The 21,989-nt window shown below is 45.5% G+C and overlaps 1 protein-coding gene across 1 annotated transcript in view; it reads left to right on the top strand.

The window, feature by feature from the left end:
- The first annotated feature begins 1,443 nt into the window (after positions 1 to 1,443).
- Positions 1,444 to 21,989, top strand: part of LOC138582666 (protocadherin gamma-C3-like) — a 1,158,828-nt gene continuing 1,138,282 nt past the window's right edge. Inside the window, exon 1 of the mRNA XM_069654164.1 lies at positions 1,444 to 3,879. Within this exon, the coding sequence (XP_069510265.1) occupies positions 1,459 to 3,879 (2,421 nt within the window). The 5' untranslated portion in view covers positions 1,444 to 1,458. The remainder of the gene's footprint in view (positions 3,880 to 21,989) is intronic.

The following is a 21,989-nucleotide window of genomic DNA, read 5'->3' as shown; positions in this document are numbered from 1 at the left end:
TACCGTTCCAAAACAAGGGTGCAGCACTGATGCTGAAGGCGGTGATGGTGATTCAGTTGAGATTTGGGGTGCTTAAGTTTACACTGGCAAGCTAACCCGATATCTGACCTACACATAAAAGTGACTTTTCTTCCGGAAGTCTGCAGATGGCGTTTAACCCTATGTTGAAATCCCGGGAGATCGTGCCAGGAATGTTGCTCGAGAGCTCGGTCTCTTGGGAATAAGAGTGAATGGCGTAGAATAGACGCACCATCAACTGAGACAGGGGCATAATGGCATCGACACACCTTCGTCTGTTTGGAGGAGTAAACGCATTTCGATGTGCACAGAAATCAGCGGAAGCAAGCACGCTGCGTGCTCTTGCGCAAGCCCCTGCGGCGTATGCGCTAACTCTCGCAACGTCCCATGGTGAGGCTGACCGGAGTGTGGGAACTCTCGCCAGCACAGAGGGGTGACAGAATGACAGCCCAGGAAGGAGCACCGACACTTTCTAGCCTACAGCAAAGTGTCGCCTCCATCAACGAGTCGGTCGAGTGGGAGGTCCGTAATGACTGCCATATACAGATACAAGAGACCATATACAGATACATGAGCCCTACAGGGTATACGTTTCACATTGTCTTATGTCAGAGCTGCTGAAATGAAGCTGCAGAACCATATAACCCCCAGCACAGTATACTCGGGCTGTAAATGCGAACTCGTTGCATAGTGCACCTTTTCCGAATTCCCTGTGCGCTGAGTCCAACCTCAGGGGAAGAGGGCGGCAGTATCTCGGTGAGAGTTCTAGCTCCCCCTTCCCCACTTTTAATGCCTGAGTACTAATGGGTTTCTTGGAGGGTTGGATTGAAGATATCGATTTATCATAATCATAAATTGCGGTATTCTTTGCATTATGTCTCTAAATTATACTAGACAATATGTTCAAGCATATTTAAGTGATCTGGCACACATCTGAAAATGGTTGTCTCTTTCTTCTCCAGCCCCTAGACGTGACTAAACTGTGCTTGTAAGTAAAGCCTTTCAGGAAACGTGCATGGCTGTGAGATCGCGTGCCTATCATGTACAGCAGCACCTCTGACGCACTCCGTAGACTACGCGAAGTTTAACTGGTCACTCGGCGGCATCTCGCTCCCCTCTAACGTTAAAACCCCGCCTCAGATATGTTCTGTGTCCCTGAGTACAGGGTATCCAGTATTAGTATATATGCTTTGGCAGTAATGTTCTCTTGCTGCAATCCAACATTGTTTTTTCCTGATCTGTTGCAATTTCTTCGAAGGACACTGAGGGCCGCTGTTTACCAACTGAAGACATTTCACTTGGTCTCCATGAGAGCACGTAATGCCAAAACCGCAGAAGATCAGAGGCGCTGTCTGGTATCGGCACTTTGCCTCAAGCAGTCTCTACCCCAGTGGCGAAATCACAACCGGAGTCACACGCCGAAGGGACTTCTCCCGCGCTATGACTCCGACACCGAGAGGCTGCGCCGCCCAGGCTCCTCTGCTGCTCGTCGCTGCAATGCTGGCAGTCTGGGGAGCGGCTTCTGGGCAGCTCCGTTATTCCATTCCCGAGGAAATGAAGAAAGGCTCTTTTGTGGGAAACGTGGCTCTGGATCTGGGGATGGACCCCCGGGAGTTATCAGAAGGGGGAGCCCGCATCGTGTCCAGAGGTAGGAAGCAGCATTTTACTCTGAATGCAAATAACGGGCATTTATACATCAATGAGCAGATTGACAGAGAAGACCTGTGTACAGAAATAATTCGTTGTTTGTTAGATTTAGATATTATTAACGAGCGCACAATGAAAGTGTTTTCAGTGGCTATTGAAATCCAGGATATCAATGACAATTCACCCGCATTCTTAATTGATCAGCTTTTGTTACAGATCACCGAGATGAAAGCACCAGGTGCGCGCTTTGCCCTCCCTGAAGCTCACGATTTAGATGTGGGCGGGAACTCGATCCAGGGCTATGACCTCAGTCCCAATAAACACTTCACCCTGGAAGTAAAGACCGGGAATGATGGGGTGAAATATCCAGAACTGGTTCTCGAGCAGTCACTGGACCGGGAAGAACAGGACACTCACCAGCTGATCCTCACAGCTGTGGATGGAGGGGATCCGGCCAGGTCAGGCACAGCACAGATCCGGGTCACTGTTCTGGATGCCAATGATAACGCCCCGGTCTTTAATCAGTCTGTTTATAAAATTAGTATTTTAGAAAATGTACCAAAGGGAACTGTAGTGAGCACAATCACAGCTACTGACAAAGACCAGGGCGTACACTCAGAGTTAACCTATTCGTTCAGCAAAATTACAGACAAGGGTTTACAAAAGTTTAGTGTAGATTGTAAATCTGGGGAAATATCCTTAATTAATTTGCTGGACTTTGAAGAAATGGAACATTATGAATTTGAAATTCAGGTCACTGATGGGGAAAGTTTATCACGTTGTAAAGTTTTAGTAGAAGTCATTAATCTGAATGATAATGCCCCCGAAATACGTATTTCATCTCTGCTCAATCAGGTAATGGAAAATAGTCCAAGGGGTACAGCTGTTGCCCTTCTAGAGGTGTACGACCGGGATACGGGGGAATACGGTGAGGTGACATGTTCCATCCCACACCATCTTCCCTTTCACTTGGAGAAGTCTTATGGAAGTTACTACAGTTTGGTGACTGATGGTTCTCTGGACAGGGAGCAGGTCTCGGAATATAATATCACTATTACGGCCTCAGATAAAGGGGATCCAACGCTCTCTAAAAGCAAAACCATCCACCTGAAGATATCAGATGAAAATGACAATGCACCATTGTTCGATCAGTTATCATACACTGCCTACCTGAAGGAAAATACACCTGCGGGAGCCCCCATTTTTAGAGCCAAGGCCACGGACAGAGATTGGGACCAGAATGGGAAGATCACTTACTCCATCGCTGATGGACTCATTGACGATCAGCCTCTGACCTCCTACGTCTCCATTAACTCTGAATCTGGCATCATCTACGCCCTTCAATCCTTCGACTTTGAAGAGTTCAGAGAGTTTCAGATTCAAATAAAGGTCAACGATGGAGGTACAACAACACTGTGCAGTAATGTCACAGTTGTGTTTGTGATACTGGATGAGAATGACAACACCCCTGAAATATTATTCCCATCAGCCCCCACGGATGGCTCCTCTGGGGTGGAGATGGCTCCTCGCTCCTCTGAGCCGGGGTATCTGATCACTAAGGTGGTGGCTGTTGATGGGGACTCTGGGCAGAATGCCTGGCTCTCCTACCAGCTGCTGAGGGCCACAGAACAGGGCCTGTTTACTGTAGGTCTCCACACTGGAGAAATCAGGACTGCACGTCTCATTGTTGAGAAAGATGCCATGAAGCAAATGCTTGTGGTCTTGGTGAAAGACAATGGGCAACCCCCCCTCTCTTCTTCAGTCACTGTCACCATTGTGTTGGCAGACAACCTCCCCGAAGTGATCGCTGATTTGGACCCATTGCCATCACCAACCGTAGACACTGACTCGGACATCACCTTGTATCTGGTCATCGCTGTTTCTGTGGTTTCCTTCATGTTCCTGTTCTTTGTCATTCTGCTGCTTGCCCTAAGGCTTCGTGAATGGAGGGAGGCCCAGCTCCTTAAATCATCTGTGGGTAACTTGAGTGCACTTCACACCTCAGAGTTTGTAGGACTCGATGGGGTCAGAGCCTTCCTTCAGACTTATGCGCCTAATGTGTGTTTAACCAATGATTCCAGAAATAGTCAGATTGTATTTCCCGACTCTCATTACTCGCACACGCTCATGGATAACCAGACCACCCAAAATGAAGGATCTGTGCCGGTGGAAGATCTTTTAACTGGAGTCTTAGAGGGGCAGCCCATCGTCCAGGTAAGATGACTTATTTACCTTGCTTAGTTCTGCATCCAAAAGTAATTGATACTAGAACAGGCCATTTTGCTATTACATGTAATGGTTGGGTTTCATTGCTATCTAGACGTTGCTTACCTGCTATATCCCCTGAGCAAGGTGCACCTGTTTTGTGAAGAGAATGAGATGTATTTCAATGCACATATCTCAGTGTGGCAATGGTGTATCCTTTTGATCAGTTCTTAATTGATAGACATACGTATTCGAGAAGGAACGCTGTATAGAGAAATCCATCATAAGTGCTATTTGTTATCTCTTCGCTACCTCACTTCTCGTACAATAAATCTTCATTATTGTCTGTCAATCAAACTTTTCCAATAAGGTGCATTTCGTGAATAGCGTTTACAATTATTTTGTTTTTTAATGGTAAATTAATGATCAAATAAGTCAGTGTTTGACGTCAATACACTACTTTAAGTGTTTTTCAATTTAAAGCCATTAGCAGACTTTCCTAAAGCAATTGCCAGAGGATTAATGCTTGCATTTTGTGACTAGTCATTTTGAAGGTTCTCGGTCCCCTCAATGTTGTTTCTTGGATAGGATCCACTTGTTGGTAGAATTATGTTGTGCCTATTCAGGCAGTCAATGCCATAGTTTATGGGAAGTTGTATTCTTAGAGGGTCATTATCGGATTGAAATGTCCATTGAAATTGAGGCATCAGTTTAAATTATTTATGGTCATTTGATTGGTTTGCAACTTCCATATTCGAACCAGAAATGCACGTCCTTTGGTATGTCGTCTGCTGTACTCTTGGGTTTTCTTTTTTCTAAATGCTGCCTCATGCACTGATTAAGGACCAGCGTGCAGTTAGCAAAGTTGTAGACTATGGCCCTCATTATAATGTTGGCGGTGACGGTATGAACGGTGCCGGTAAGGCACCAGCACCGTTCATACCGTCCCGCCGCATTACAAGTTCTGCTCGTGGGTTCCTGACAGCCCGCCAGGTCTTACCTGGGGCTGTGCGGCACCCGCGAGCATAACTCATAATTGCACCAGCAACGTTATCAACGGTGCTGGCGCATCCATGCTCCTATAGGGCAGAATGGGGATCGGGAGCCCGGCAATACCGCCACCCGCGAATGGTTAATTACCGGTCCATTCAACTCGTAATGGGCAATTGCGGGTAGTGCTGCTGGTAGCGAGCATGGCGGTAGCCGTGCCTGCCATACAGGCACAGCCACCGCCATGCTCATAATGAGGCCCTATGTCTCATTTTGTGCGAAAAAGTAACCTGAACACAAATGTGGGTATCATATTACATGAAGTCAAAGTTGAATGGACCCCATCAGCATAGAGAGCTGTTGCACATATCTATAGAAAAAGAAAGGTGAACGGGTGGATGTGTGAGGGACTTTGCAAATCATGTCTATAAGGAATTGTTTGCACTACTTCTTGGCACACCAGTGACAAGAAGTGTGATATTCTCTGGTTAGGATTTATCTTCCCTCCAAGCATCCATGAAGCAACCTGGGTCTCGACTCTAGAGGCTCTTGGATCAGGTCTCTGCCCAAACAGTCGCTATTAAATGACAACACCATTCAACTTTCTTTCACTGGGTGTCTTCCTCCCTGGAATCCATTTCACCCTAACAACAAATCAAATCCCTCCCATGGATGTACACAGCACCACCCTCCAAAGATAGCTGTCAGTTTTCCCCTCCTGGATGGAATTCTCTTCCCATAACGCTGTCCAATGAATCTGTGCAGTTCGAGATGGTCCTCATTTTCTATAATCATGTTTACGCAATACAAAATGTAGTGATTGATGTCAACAATTCTGGGCAAAGATTTGCAAAACTGTTTGCCTCAGAAACCCCAGAAAATTGATGTTCAAAATTGGCTCTATAACAGGGAAGTTACAGTATTGACAACTGTCCACACGTCATGCACCACTGAAGCCCTTGAATCTACTCTTATTCTCTGCAATCTGAACTACTGTGCACCCCTTCCACTTGGTTTACCCCTCTATTTTTTTGCTGCCCTCATCAAAGTTCTCAGCTTTGTGATTTGCACCCTTTTTATCCTACCTATATCCGCCCCACCTCTATTACCACACTGGATGGGTCTCCATGTAAATGAACTCTTTAAGTCCCTACCACCTTGCTGACTGAATCTAACACCGCCTTTTCAATCTCACTGTTGCTTGTGGCTCTACAGTCTGGTACTCCCCCGTCCACACCTATCCCTCCTCCCACTTTCATTCATTTTCTCTACTTGCTCTGCTACAATGAAAGGCTCTACTCCAGACCATCAATGCAATATCTTTGGTGGATCCTTCAAAATGAGTCTCCAACTCTGTCTGCTTGCGATTGAAGGAGCCACCCCATCTTCTAAATCCAATGAAGCACCCAGCCCTACTCTCTTTCATACCCAAGAAGGCCTAAAGCAATTGCATTCGTCACTAACCATTGGCTAGTGACAATTGATTTGAGGTGAGAAAGAAATGATGTGCTGTGAGTATGTAGAAAATTGAGGGGAAGAAGGACTTTTTATACCTGGCAAGTTGCTTTATACTTGAAGTGTTACCTCTGACCCCCAGGATGGTTTATGGTAAATTATAACTGTGTAAATACATGCAACAGGCACTCAGTATTCAAGAAATGGTTATGTCCTACTGTAGGATGTTTTAATAGGGTGACATCTAATTCTGGAGAATTTCCTCCCACCTCAAATCAGTCATGAACTATATTTATTGAATTGAATTCTTTTTATGAACATGAGTCCCCCAATTCAACAATAGTGTTACCTAGAACCTCCCTCCCCTTTCGGGACAAGAAACACACAGGATTGCACATAAGGTCTATTTATTAATAAAATAGAAATACATCAATCAATTTAAATATCAACAAATTATGCATCTCTGAAATTCAATGCTGATCAATACATTTAGTCACTTCAATTTCCCATGCAACATGTATAGAGAGTTTTATAACACACACACACACACACACACACACACACACACACACACACACACACACACACACACACACACACACACACACACACACACACACACACACACACACACACACACACACACACACACACACACACACACACACACACACACACACACACACACACACACACACACACACACACACACACACACACACACACACACACACACACACACACACACACACACACACACACACACACACACACACACACACACACACACACACACACACACACACACACACACACTTGATTTATCCTGAACGTACATCTACTATGGGTTGAAGCAGGCTCGGGATAACATTGTCATTTATAGGACACCAATTTAAATAAACACCTCCCTGCCTATCTAAATCTCTCTACTTCTTAGTCATCACAAATAAACTACCCCCACTCAATGGACATGTCAGAAATTCAAACATTGTTCTAGAAAATGCAATTTGAATAAGCTACTTAACATTCCAGCATGTGAATCACTTACAAAATTACAGTGCATGTTTTCTAAATTCCCTTCAGTTATGTTTCTTTTGCATCAATGGGTAAAAGTGTACATTGGTCATTTTCACTGGGCAATTTAAAGGCGGGAAATGGGTAGTGAATAATCATTGTTTCTCCTTTTTCTTGTATTATTTAGTAAAGGACACTGCTTGGTGATGTACCCAGGAAATGACTTCAAGGACATCACACTAAACCATCGCCTCCATAGTCATTGGGCATATTAATGAAGAACACAGTCTAATGGGGATGACTTCTAAACCCAGTTTCCCTCCCACTTGATGTGATGTCATCTTGAAGATTTCAAGATTAAACAATTGTAACTTTCTAAAACATTCATATTCCTCACATGTGATTATGTTATGAATCAGTTCATCAGTTTGCTCTCACTCATACGAATTGAATAATGCAATTTTCATTTTGGCACAACATGGGATGTGGGTGCTAGAGATTTTCTCTTTTGCACTCTGATACTTTTACACAAAAACTCCATTCCCAGCTCAAAATAATGGGCTCACCTGCACAAACTCTAGGTTACATAAATCATTGCTGTGCACTGCTTCTGAGTGAAAATGTCCACATTCGCCTAATTTACATACCTAACACACTGTTAAAAAAATATTGCTTTACCTTCAGCTCATAGAGCTTTTTACCCTGAACATTTTTAAAAAAATTAAATAATTAGTACATTTTCTTCAAAAGATACAAGCAATATTGTGATTCCAAATGTAAAATACACACATTCTTTTTTTCTTATTTACAAAATATTAAATGGCATCTCCAGTTCCTCTGCACGATAACCAAAAATCTCGTTTCATATAATGTTAGTTCTCCAGCATTGGATCTTTCATGGATTCACATGCTTAGAATATTCCCCGTCGTCAGACTGGGAACCCTCTGTACACTTATAAAGCTGTTTTTCCATAGGAAAACTTTGATACTTTTGTGTCCTATCCACGTCGTTTTTGGGCTGCTCACGCATGCCCCAATAGGACGTAGCGGTATTAATGCCCCGCCCCCACGGCTCCCTTCAGATTTCAACCGTCTTCCAAAGTAGTGGGATCACCTCGCGTCATCTACTATTTTGTCAAGGTTGTTTGTTGTGTTTTTCCTGATGTCTGGAAAAGCTCTGTTCCGCCCGTGCGCTACATGCGGGCTGAAGAAAGTGTATGAGGGGTATGGACACATGGACTGCATATATTGTCTACACCCTCACCACTTGGCAGACAAGTGCGACATATGTAAGGGCTTCTCCCAAAAGACTCTTAAAGACCAGAGTCGGCAGTTGGTGGCCTGGTTGAGCGATGGAGCGGGTGCGTACCCTCCTTTGGAGGTAGGCTCCACACGCAGCGTGGCCTTGGCATCAAAATCCTTAGGGGCCCCCCTGCCGTTCAGCATCGGCTGAATCCCCGGTGAAGAAACCACGCCCTGCGGAGAAGGGGTCTTCGGGAAACCATTCCGTAAGGGAATTTTCACTGAAGAAAACCTCATCATCATCATCATCGTCAAAAAAGGAGAGAAAGGAGAAGTTGAGATCCTCCTCAGGTGATCACCATAGATCATCCTCGAGTCGAGAGTCTGAGAAACACAGATCAAGTTCAAAAAAGGCGGGAACGCCTCAGGGAGCTGCGCAGATACCACAGTCGTCGTCGGGAGGGCGATCGTCGACTCCCTCACTACCAATGAAGCAGTTGGTTTTGTCTATTGTTATGCCGCAGGTGGTGGCTACGATGACGGCTGGCCCAACTTTAGCCTCATCGACGGAGATCCCGCAGGAGGCCTGGCGACTGGAGGTATTCGACCCGGTTTTACCGGAATCCTTGCTACAACAGGAGGCGGCCTTGTCTGTATCCTCTGTGGACGAGGAGTGTGAGAGGATAGCTGGGCCTGCAGAGCTCGGGTTACAAGGGGTTAGCAAGCTGACTCTTTCCAGCGGGACAAATATCCCGGTTACAACCCCTCTTCTTAACCCGCAGTCTGTTCTATCACTGGAAGTTCTATCCACGTTGCAGACCTTGTTAAAGAAATTGGACGAGAAATTACCTCAAGTGGCAGCTTCCGACCATATCGACCGTCGACGAATCTGGCCCTTCCCGTCGGCCAGCTCTGACGGTGTTGACGGCAATACTGGCGCGTGAGGAGAGCTGCTGGACTCAGCATCAGACAGAAGGTCCTTATCGGATATTTCATTATCCCCCTCCAGGGATCCAACCTGGGAGTCGGAGGCAGAATTCGAAGCCCCAAGGAGCCCAGCTCAGCCGTCTCCCCCGGACGACATTGGGTCATTCCATGCCATGATGAGCAAAGCGTGTACCGAATTCGGATTGGCTCAAGAGGAAGAGAAAAAAGACTGTTTTGTATTCGACGACATGGGGAAGAGAAGGAGGTTGGTGTTCTCAGTACCCATCCTGGATCATGTGTGGCAATAAGGTTTACAGACGATGCGTCATCCTTTTTTGGAGCCCGCAATAAAAGGTAGGCTAGAGAAGAAATTTAAGACTCCAGAATCCACCCCCAAATGTCTATCCTCCCAGCCAGCCCCAGAGTCGGTGGTGTCAGCGGCTGCGGCGAGAAAAGCAAGGTCCCAGCACAAATGCACGACTCCTCTGGAGAACGAGGCCAGGAGATAAGATGCCTTTGGCAAGAAGGTGTTTTCGGTGGGTGCAACGACGGTGAAGGCGGCCAACTCTCTGGCTATAATGGCCAGGTATGATAGAGAGATGTGGCACCGGTTGGCACCCATACTAGAACATCTCCCAGAGGAACACAGGAAAGCGGCGATGTTACTCGTCCGAGAGGGTGAAGAGGCCTCAAATCATTCTATAAATATTGCTGTGGACCTCCCAGAATCAGGATTTAAGTAAGTCAACAATGGGGTGGTTCTACGGAGACAAGCGTGGCTTAAATGCACCAACTTTAGACCTGAGGTGCAATACAAGGTGCTGGATATGCCCTTTGAAGGAGACCTTCTGTTCGGTGAAAAGGCGGATGAGGCCTTAAAGGGCATGAAGGAGGACTCTGACACGGCGCGTTCTTTGGGTGCCCTCCAGAGTGGAAGGAATTGTCGTTCTTTTTGCCCCTTTAGGGGAGCATCAGGGAACTCCCGATTCTCAACATCAAGGGACAGGTCTTTCAATAGGCCGACGAACGCCTCACAGGGCTACAGACGGGCTTCTCAAGCCGCGATATGACGCAGTGTCTACCAGTCCTCCAGGAAGAGGACGGGCTACTCATAGTCATCGAAAGATAAGCAGGCTAAAGACCAGCAATGACGGCATCAGAACGTCCTGGGAGGCAGGGTATCTCATTGTGTCGACGAATGGGAGTAAATAACCACGGATCAGTGGGTGCTGGACACTGTAAGGTTTGGACATTCCCTACAATTCAAAAGCAACCCTCCGCATCTTCCACCAGCATTTTTGGCTCAACCCCACCTGAGTGTGTTGCAACAGGAGGTGGTGCTTATGCTACAAAAAGGGGCTATAGAATTGGTTCCTGCATTGCAGAGGGGTCAAGGTGTTTATTCCCGATACTTCGTAGTGAAAAAGCCAAACGGAAAATGGCATCCCATTCTCGACCTTCGCGACCTCAACAAAGCGTTGAAAAGCCTAAAATTCAAGATGCTCACACTCCAGGAAGTGATCCGGTCTGTTCAAGAAGGGGATTTTCTGGCGTCGCTGGACCTTCAAGACGCGTACTTCCACATACCAATGCATCGACGACACAGAAAGTTCCTATGATTCGTGGTAGGACGGACTCACTACCAGTTCGCAGTGCTTCATTTTGGACTAAAATCCTCCCCCAGGACGTTCATGAAATGTTTAGCTCCAGTTGCAGCATGGTTGAGAAAGCAAGGCCATCACGTGTACCCGTATCTCGACGACTGGTTGGTGAGGGGATCCTCCCCTATGGCAACTCTAACAAGTTTACAAGCCACCATGCAACTTTTACGACGGCTGGGATTTGCAGTAAACTTCCAGAAGTCTTTGTTGACTCTGTCGAGAAGCTTAGTGTTCTTAGGTGCGCGAAACCCAGTCAGGGTTGGTTAGGCCATCCGTCGACAGAATCCACAGATTCAATCAGCTAGCAAGTCAGTGGAGGATCAATACCAAAGTATCAGTGAGGAGATATATGTCGATACTGGGCACTATGGCGTTGTGCATTCATCTGGTGAACAACTGCCGCCTTTTCATGAGGCCAATTCAAGAGTTCCTGGCGGACCTGTGGACCCAGACCCAAGGACTCTGGTCGGACAAACTGGTCGTCGACGACGACAAGCTCCGACGAGCTCTTCGATGGTGGCAGAGCTTTCAGAACCTATCCAGGGGGGTACCCCTGCAGGAACCAGAATTTTGCGTGACCATAGTGACGGACGCGTCGCTGACGGGTTGGGGAGCACATAATGGCACTGTCCAAACGCAAGGTCGGTGGTCTCCAAGGGAATCGCTCCTGCACATCAACGTACTGGCGTTGAGGGCAGTGCGCTGGGCCCTAAAATCTTTCCTACCCCACATAAAAGGCTCGGTAGTGAGAATATTGACAGACAACACGACAGCAATGTTTTATTTGAGAAAACAAGGAGGCACTCGGTCCAGAACCCTTTCCACCGAGGCTCAGAAAGTATGGCAATGGGCTCTGAAGCACGATTTAACCATCGTAGCTCACCATCTCCCTGGAGTGAGCAAGCAGACTCCCTCAGCAGGAAAATGGACCAAATAAACGAATGGAAGATAGACAGTCTTCAGTTATCGAAGATCTTCAAGAAGTGGGGGCAACCTCCTTTGGATCTCTTTGCAACAAAGGAGAACAAGAAGTGGGAACTGTACGCCAGCAGGTGGCCACAGAGGGGCTCGCTGGGGGTGGCGTTCGCCTTCCCGTGGACGGACAAGTTTCTCTACGCCTTTCCCCCGTTTCCTCTCATACGGAGAACCCTGCAATGGATTTGCAGATACAGGTGTCGAGTCATCCTAGTGGCTCTGTATTGACCGAGACAGGCGTGGTTTTCCGACCTGCTTCAACTGTCAATAGAGCAGCCGATAACATTTCGGAAAGCCCCGAACCTCCTGTCCCGGGACAAAGGGACAGTGTGGCATCACGACCCGGATAGCCTCAACCTCACAGCTTGGCTCCTGACTTTTCGGAGTTTGGTACCCTGAGTATTTCATCGGATTGTCGGAGAATCCTGCAGGCCGCACGGGCTCCTTCCACGAACACGTCGTATGCATGCAAGTGGAGGAGATTCTGTGGGTGGTGTCAAAGTCAGCCGGGATTGCACCCCCCCCCGAGTATAACTCCAGAACAGCTTCTCCATATCTGCTGCATTTGGCGGAGAGCGGAGAGCGGATTGTCTTTTTAGTCGATAAAGGTACACCTAGTGGCCATTTCAAGGTTCACAAGGAAAAGGCAGTCGTCTCCCTTGTTTAGTGATAGGCTGATAAAGCCCTTCATGAGGGCTCTATTCCGTACATTCCCGCTGATTAAGCGCTTTCCACCGACATGGAGTTTTAACTTGGTGTTAGCGGGGCTGATGAAAGCTCCCTTTGAACCAATGTCTTCCTCGTCTATGAAGTTCTTATCATGGAAGTTGGCTTTTCTAATAGCTATTACGTCAGCTCGACGGCTCTCAGAGATACAAGCATTGGTCATAGATCCGCCGTACTTGATGTTCTTTAAGGACAAAGTGGTGCTGTCGACTAATCCTCATTTTATTCCAAAAGTTCCTACTGTTTATCATAAACATTGGTCAATTGTTCTACCTACCTTTTTCGCAACTCCTTCATCGGCTACTTTGGACGTGAAGAGGGCTCTGAAATTCTACCTTCATCGGTCTCAGCAAATCAGGACTACGCAGCAACTGTTTGTGGCTTATGGTCCGTCGACGAGAGGAAAGGCAATCTCAAAACAAGGACTAGCTAGATGGGTCTCGTCAACGATTGCTATTTGTCACTCCAAGGCGGGAAAACCGCTAGAAGGTCGTCCGAGAGCTCATTCCACGAGATCAACTTCATCCTTGGCGGTGCTGTGGGCAGGGATTCTGCTGACAGACATTTGCCAAGCGGCGTCCTGGTCGGTGCCACACACGTTTACCCGCCATTACTGCCTTGAACGGCAACATGCGGACGATGTGCAGATGGGAAGAGCAGTCTTGCGCCATCTGTTTCAGTGAGGTAAGCCCTGCCCAGGGGAATGACCATATATATATATATATATATATATATACATATATATATATATATATATATATATATATATATATATATATATATATATATTTGTGTTTATTTATATATGTGTAGATATGTGTAAAGATATGTAGATATATATACTTGTACCTAAGCGCATATGGTGATTATGATGATTACTGTGGTGGTCGTTCTTTGAACTGGCCGGTACTATATATATATACAATATATATATATATAAACAATATATATATATATATATGTTTATAAAGTGTGTGCTCATAATAATGTTGGTTTGCATTCACAGCGCCATATCAGAGTTACTGCTGTGCAATCTATTCTAAGCATGTAAATCCATGAAAGATCCAATGCTGGAGAAGGGAATAGTTTCTTACCTGTAACTCCATTTCTCCAGCATTGGTATGTTTCATGGATTCACATGCGCCCGCCGGCCTCCCCTGAATGCAATGTACATGCTGTATCCCCCCATGCTACTTTGGAGGGGTTAAAATCTGAAGGGAGCCGCGGGGCGGGGCATTTATACCGCTACGTCCTATTGGGGCATGCATGAGTAGCCCAAAAACGACGTGGATAGGACACAAAAGTGTTGAAGTTTTCCTATGGAAAAACGGCTTTATAAGTGTACCGAGGGTTCCCAGTCTGACGACGCGGAATATTCTAAGCATGTGAATCCATGAAAGATAACAATGCTGGAGAAATGGAGTTACAGGTAAGAAACTATTCCCTTCTATTGCACCTGAGAGATGGGCCATTTATGACTCCTGAGAATGCTGGATGTTATTGTTCAAATACGTTTAAATTAGGTTGCTGGCAAGGGCCATTTATGATCCAGTCATGCCCCCTTGAGTGATTCCAGCATCTGGCGTTCCCTGGGTCAGACATGAAGTCTCTAAAGGTGTGAAGTGTTTCCTTTTGGAAAGGCCTGGCTGATTATAAAATCATATTATTTGAAAGGGAACCACTGCAGACCACTTCCCTGAGCAAATTAATTGCATTTTAACATTTCCTAATCCATTCTCAGAGACAGATAGAACTTGTAAATGGGGTGCATTTGTTTTGCTTATGAGGACTGAATCCTGAGAACCAATTCCAGGCAAAGACATAAAGTTTTGTAGTGAGCTTCAAAGCCACACTTTTGTAATGGGAAAGCAGTCCATCCCCACTTTTTTTTGCTTCACATTTCCACAAAACAGGGCAACATTATGCATTTCTTTGAAATCAAACTCCTGTCAACATTTCAATTTTTGAGTATCTGTGGGTCATATAATGCTGATTTGTAATACTTCATAGAAATAAAACAGACATAAGCAGACCTCTTGATTTCGGTTCTGCTATTAAATGTTGTTATTTGCTTTGAACATACACTCTTGTTGTAGATGGCCTATTGACATTGCACACATCCTTGCACGTGTATTTTTTCTGGATGCTGTGTGCAGGCTGCAGCTCACATTTTGATTTTTAAACATACAAATCTGCTTTCTACCTTTTTCTTTTGCAAAGATTTCCCTTCACTACAGCCTCTATGTGCTCACATTACATCTGTATGGCTTGTTTTACTTACTTCATTCTATTCAATATTGCTTTTTGTAAAGGCACCTTATCCAAGGTCTACGGCACTCTTTACTATTGACTGCTTGAAAGTAATTTCTGTTCAAAATGGCACCTTGTTCTTCAGAGAATGCAACAAATAGAATTCTAACAAATAGGCCTCTAAGCATACCTTTTCTAGAGTTAATCAATTGATTAGTAGAGTAATGTTAGATTAGTATAATTTTTCCAATGGTTTATCAAATTAGTCGCTGTGGCAAAAGAGTATGAAACACAGTTCATTCAATTTGTATTTGCTGATCTTGACCAGATAGTACTAAATGACACTTTCAGTCGTAATGGATAAGTGCAGCAAAGCACACTTCCATATAATTGTTTTTTATATAGTCCTCTCAGTGGCCTTTACACGGAGGGGACTCATGCAAATGCAGCCAACGACCAGCGTATTTGACATGTCCAAAGTAAGCTTTCTGCTGTGCATCATTTGCCATCATTGCTATTGAAGCAATCCACATTAAACAGTGTTCACATAATGCAATTGTAGACATGTTAAACACGTGGTAGGGTAAATGTCCCTGTATGTCAGTGGAGACCAGCCAGATAGTACTAGAGGGTGCAGGAATCCTTCAAGATCCACAAATACAGATTGTGCGAACATCCATATGCAGCTGTTTGGGTTATTTTGCCAGTGGGGTCAATAATATATGTTTACATGGGTGTCATTTATGATTGTTGAAGCAATGTGTGAGTGAGGTTAAGCTTTCATTTTTCATATTTGATCTGGTAAATAAATAGTGATTCTGTTGAATTGCAAATGCTTTCATTCACCAGTGACTGCACTCGTTTGCTAAGGTAAATGAAGGGTGTCAGGTGCACTGAGTCCTGGATATGAGCGATAACTCTCGGCAAAGAGTAATAACAATACAATGAACTTAGAGTGTGTAATGGGGGGCATTTGCTCACATTACTATGGAAATTATGGAAATAACACGTTTCCAATCGTCCTATTAAATCCAAACAAATGCAGTAGATCACTCAAACATTGGGGGCCCAGAGCTGCAAAATGCAGTGCAGATCAACCAAAACTTGATCTATGCCATTCACATGCCCCGACGTATGACGTCACACGCACTCGGGATGGCTAGTTTATAGTTGCACTGATTGAAGACATTCTACTTTCTCAGTCGATGGCAGTGCGTACTTGCTGCATATTTGTTGAATTGTCATCTCATTTTATACGTCGTGCACTTATCATTTCTTTACAAACACAGCAACCCCCAACGCGAATAAGGAGCTATGTGTTGCTAAACCGTAAACTAAAAAATAGGCCTTGATCCATCGGTAATAACATTTTGAAGCCCTGTGTGCCTTATTGTTTTGCCAAATCCTCCTCACGCCTGTCCAAAGTAATAATATTAGGGCCCTCAATCTACATAAGCAAGATGGAAAGCATCACACATTTAAATTGCCTTGTGTCTTTATGAAGTTACTTATTTTTGTGTTTTATAGAGCCCTACTTGTCCCACTGTAGTCACATATTGGTGCTTGCCCAGCTGAAAGAACGGGCCACGTGATTAGCTGTTATAGTTTGTTGATTGGTTCAATTGGGTAATGCATCTTGAGCTGTAAAAAGAAGAGTGATCATTTGAGTGCTTTCCAATTGGTGGGCCTCAGTCCTTCAACTGTGGAAGTGGGGTTGACTTTCTGCTATCAGTGAGCGCTGTGATTGGTTTCCCTGGTTGCAAACACGTGGGGAAGTTACACACAGGTCAGTGGCCGACCCAAGCAGACAGAAGCAATGTGGGGGTGCTCCTAATCACACATTGACACGGGCCACTGTTGGGAAAAAGCTATCTTTGGCTGTGAGAGTACTGTAAAGATAGAGTAAATATTTCTCTACTGGCTCCCAAGATCAGATAATGCCATGTTCTAAAGACTGGAAAGCTGGAAGGAACGATGGACACTGTTAATGGAGGGTGTGTATTATTCATTGCTTTTCTGAGAGAAATGTCCTGGACCTGCCAGTCTTGAAACTCTTAAGGCTTTTTAGAAGACTTATAAGCAAGGCCATGACTTTGGGGGAGTGCACGGTTCTCCCTCAGGCTGAGCCCAAGCTCACCTGGGATTGACCAGCACATTCCAGCCTCTGCTAGGGCTTCAGTTGCATTCTCCTTTTATTAGTGGTCAGCAGGGTGATATTTGAGGCAGATTGCTAGAGAAGCCATAGGATAGAGGAGTTGGTATATTCCTATGAGCTTCTAGAAATGGGAGACCACTTTGGTAAGGTATGTTTGGATCGGCACTTGCAGTAAGTGGGAAGGGTTGTTCGTTTGAAATCTATTGCATACATGTGGGTGAAATATAAGACTTCTGGTCAGGCTATGGGGCTTAAGGAGGAGCTGCATGAAAGTCATGTTGGTGTGCAGGAGAGACCACACAAGAGAATTGGGCCCTTTGAGCAGAATGCATCTGTTCTTTGCTGTGTGCGTGGCCCCCTATAACACGTCAGATGCTGGTCACATTGGTCAATGCGTGCTTGAAGAGCACACTTTCCCCTCAGGTGACTGAGGTTGTGATGGACAGCCAGTCTTGCTCTAAGATCAATATGTTTTGTCCAAAGACCTCCAATGCAAGCTTCAATATCGGCTTGTGGGTGTTGCTTCCTCTATTTGTTAGAGATTGATGCACCCTTCAGCAGAATGTGCTCAGCACAGAATATCCATCTGCTTCCCAGGGAATTGCTAAGTACCTCTGCTGAAGTAGTCACTGCTTTCATTCTTGCTGACCCCCACTCTGAAGTATGTTTACTGCTGCCCACGTTAGGAAACATACACCTTTGTAAAGGCGGGGGCGCTCCCAAAACCTTTCCAAAAGAAGGGTGCAGCACTGATGATGATGAATTAGGTATTTGGGGTGCCTCTTATTTCTGGGTTGCGCTGCCATGCTGACCTGGTATCTGACCTACAATGCGCACAGTTGACTATTTTTATTTTAAAGAAAAGTGACTTTTCTTCTGGAAGTCTGCAGATGGCGTTCAAACCTATGTTGAAATCCTGGAAGATCGTGCCAGGAATGTTGCTCGAGACTCCGGTCTCCTCTTGGGAATAAGGGTGAATGACGTAGAATAGACGCACCATCAACTGAGACAGGAGCAACGCAATGTTCCAGGCTAATCAGTGCTCGATCAGGCTTTCTGTAAGTATTTCTACACCCAACAGGGGCAGTGACTCACCAGAGACACATGTTGGAGAACACATCATGTCCCGGGGACTCCGGTTTGATAAAGCGGTTATGGTCGTAAGGCCTTACATTTTCAGAAGGACATCTCCTTTGGTTATCTATCTTCAGCAACTTCTGAATTACCTGTGCACCCAGGCATGTGCAATGCTCAAGGCAGACATGAATCCAGCCCAAGTCACCATATCCTCAACCAAGCACAGGAGTGACAGCCTTATACCAGCCCGCTATGGCAGTTCTGCCCATAGAGAGAATTCTTCTGGGCGTCTCTACAGATGCGAGTCTGAAGAGATGATAGAGAATACGGGCAGGTCCTCGGATTCTGCCAGACTGTGCATTCTTTCCACGAGTTAGGCCCTCAATGCCAGAACAGATATATCTGTACCCTAGCAGAGTTTATGAAAATTCAGCATGTCTCAGTCTCTGCGGTGCTTTGCACACAACAGATTTATTTGCACGGCACAAATGCCATTGTCACAGCCTTTGGAAGGTTGTGTGTTTTGTGGTGTAAAAATATTTAGAGGTGCACAGAGATCAGCAGGAGCAGGCACGCTGCATGCTCTTTCGCAAGCCCCTGAGACTTATGTGCTGTGGCTCGCAGTGGCCCATACATAGTAGGGCTGGCAGGAGTCTTGGAACACTCCCCAGCACTAAGGGGTTAAAGAGTTATAGAATGATGCTCGAGGAAGAAGCACATACACTTTCTAGCCTACAGCAAAGTGTTGCCTCCATCAACGAGTAGGTCGAATGGGATGTCCGCTAGTGGGGGAAGCGATCCTCATTTGCACCCTGGCAGGGGGAGCCAGCCAATCAGGTGGCTAGGAACGCAGGCTTGAATCGGGCATAAAGGCCCACGTTTCCCACCCCCAACTTACCTTATTTTGAACGCCGCAGCCGCTCCTTCCTCACGGCTCCCGCAGGCCACCATGCAAAGGGAAGAGGGGCTCAGTTCGGAGACATGCCTTACCTTTCCATGGCGGCCATTTTGGAAAAATATTTTCCTTCGTTCAACAGGAAGCATGCAGCATCCCGTTGAATGAAGGAAAATACTTTTGTTTTAGCACCCTGGGTTACCGCTTTGGCAACCTGGGGTGCTAATAGCCTTATTCCTCTGTTCCAGCCCTTGGAACGGGGGATTTATGCCATATAAATGACTGCCATATACAGATACTCAACACCATATATAGACACATGAGCCCTATAGGGTATATGTTTCACATTGTCTTATTTCAGAGCTGCTGAAATGAAGCAGCAAACCCATACAAGAACCAAGCCCATCACACGCAAACTGTGAATGGGAACTCTAGTTTGAATAGTACACATTTGCCCTACTGCCTGTGCACTGAGTCCACTCCAAGGGGAAGAAGGTTGCAGTAGTTCAGTGAGATGTCATCTAAACCATCTTCACATATAGCATTAAACGCCTGATTACTAATAAGCTTCTAGCAGGTGTTCCAGGAGGGTTGGGTTGAAGCTATCAATTTATCATAAGCAGAAATGGTGTTAATTGCATTTTGTATCTAAATAGTAAGTGATATGTTCAAGCATATTTAATTGTTCTATCACACATCTTAAAAGGGTTGTTCTATCTCCTCCGCCCTTTGACATCCGCACCCGGAAAGACAGATTGACCAATCCCAATCTGTCTTTCCCGGGCATGTCTCTCAAATAACCGGTCCGCACCCGTGGCATGCAATAGAAAAGGGACTAGGTCCTTTTTCGGATCACGGCAGGCATTTTTTAGCATATTTGACTTAGTCCCTTTTTTATTTTAATGGTGGTGGCCATTTTTTTAACCTTCTTTTTTTCCTATCAGGAGATGGGCTCACACGCTTCCTGCTGAGCTCAACTCCCGACAGAGAGAGAAAAAAAAAACATTTGCATCCCGGTGAAATCCTGGGGTGTGAATTTCTTTCACCCCCTTGGTGGGGAGCTGACATGACTGGTAATGGCCCACAGTTCACGGCCGAGGCACTCGGGCCTACCTTGGTGAGGTCTGGCAGGCAGTTACCGCCACAGTATTTAACAGTGTTTTAAAATAAAGCTTTTCAGGAAACATGCATGTGAATAATGCCCATCATCACCCCAGATGCATGTCAAGACACTGGGCAAAGTTAAATAGTTTAATGGGGGACTCTGCAGTACTTCGTTCCTCTATAACATTAAAGCCCCGCCTCAGAAATGTTCCGGGTTGAGTGAAGGGTATCCAAATGTTCAAATATATATTTTTGGGGAATGATACTCTCTGCAGAAGGTGTATTTTTTTTCCCAAGCTCTTGCTGTTGCTTCTAAGGTCGCAGGGCGCCGCTGCTCACCAACCAAAGAAATTCTGCTTGTGAACCAGCAGAGCACGTGATGCAAACACGACAGAGGAGGATCAGAGGCACAGTCTTGGATTGGCGCACCCCTCTCTGTAACTCCAGGTAACTCCCGGTGGGCATACGCTTTTTCTTCTGCAGTCTTTATACCAGTGGCGAACTCGAACCAGGGCTATGAAATTAGCCACAATAAATACTTCACCCAGGAAGTAAAGGCCAGGGCTGATGGTGTCAACTATGCAGAACTGTTTCTCCTTCAATTACTGGACCGGGAAGAACAGGACACTCACCAGCTGACCCTCACAGCTGTGGATGGAGGGGATCCGGCCAGGTCAGGCACAGCACAAGCTGGGTCACTGTTCTGGATGCTAATGATAACGCCCTGCTCTTCAATTAGTCTGCTTATAAAATTAGTATTTTGGAATATTTACCAAAGGGAACTGTAGTGACCACAATCACAGTTACTGACAAAGACAAGGGCGTACACTCAGAGTTAACCTATTCATTTAGCAAAATTACAGACAAGGGTTACACAAGTTTAGTGTAGATTCTAAATCTTGAGAAATGTCCATGATTAATTCACTGGATTTTGAAGAAATTGAACATTATGAATTTGAAGTTCAAGCCACTGATGGGGAAAGTTCATCACGTTGTAAAGTTTAAGTAGAGGTCATTAATCTGAATGATAATGGTCCAGAAATACTGATTTCATCTTTGCTCAATCAGGTCATGGAAAATAGTCCAAGCGGTACAGCTGTTGCTCTTCTAGAGGTGTACAACGAGGATGCGGGGGACTACGGTGAGGTCACAAGTTCCATCCCACACCACATGCCTTTTCACTTGGAGAAATCCTGTGGAAGTTACTACAGTTTGGTGACTGATGGTTCTCCGGACAGGGAGCAGGTCTCGGAATATAATATCACTATTACTGCCTCAGATAAAGAGGATCCACTTCTCTCTTAAACAAAACTATACATCTGCAGATATCAGATGAAAATGCCAACCCACCACTGTTTGAGCAGTTATCATACACCGCGTACGTGACGGAAAATACACCTGCCGGAGTTTCAATTGTGAGACTCTAAGATACAGATGGAGATTGGGAGCAGAATGGAAAGGCCACTTAATCCATAATTAATAGGCTTATTGAAGACCATTGTTAAGATGTCCCCTGGACATGTATCTTGGGTATTCTACAGTGTGTCACATGGAAGTTAAGCAGACATGGTGACAAGGTTGTAGGTTTCAGTTGCAGTCTTTATTTGGTTCTTCTCCGATAAATACAAGATGGGGACATCAGAGAACC

Source organism: Ambystoma mexicanum, chromosome 3q, assembly GCF_040938575.1.
Source record: "Ambystoma mexicanum isolate Mex_15411 chromosome 3q, UKY_AmexF1_1, whole genome shotgun sequence".
In the NCBI taxonomy this organism is placed as follows: domain Eukaryota; kingdom Metazoa; phylum Chordata; class Amphibia; order Caudata; family Ambystomatidae; genus Ambystoma; species Ambystoma mexicanum.
Note: the sequence above shows the minus strand (reverse complement) of the source record. Positions and strands in the feature narration are given on the sequence as shown.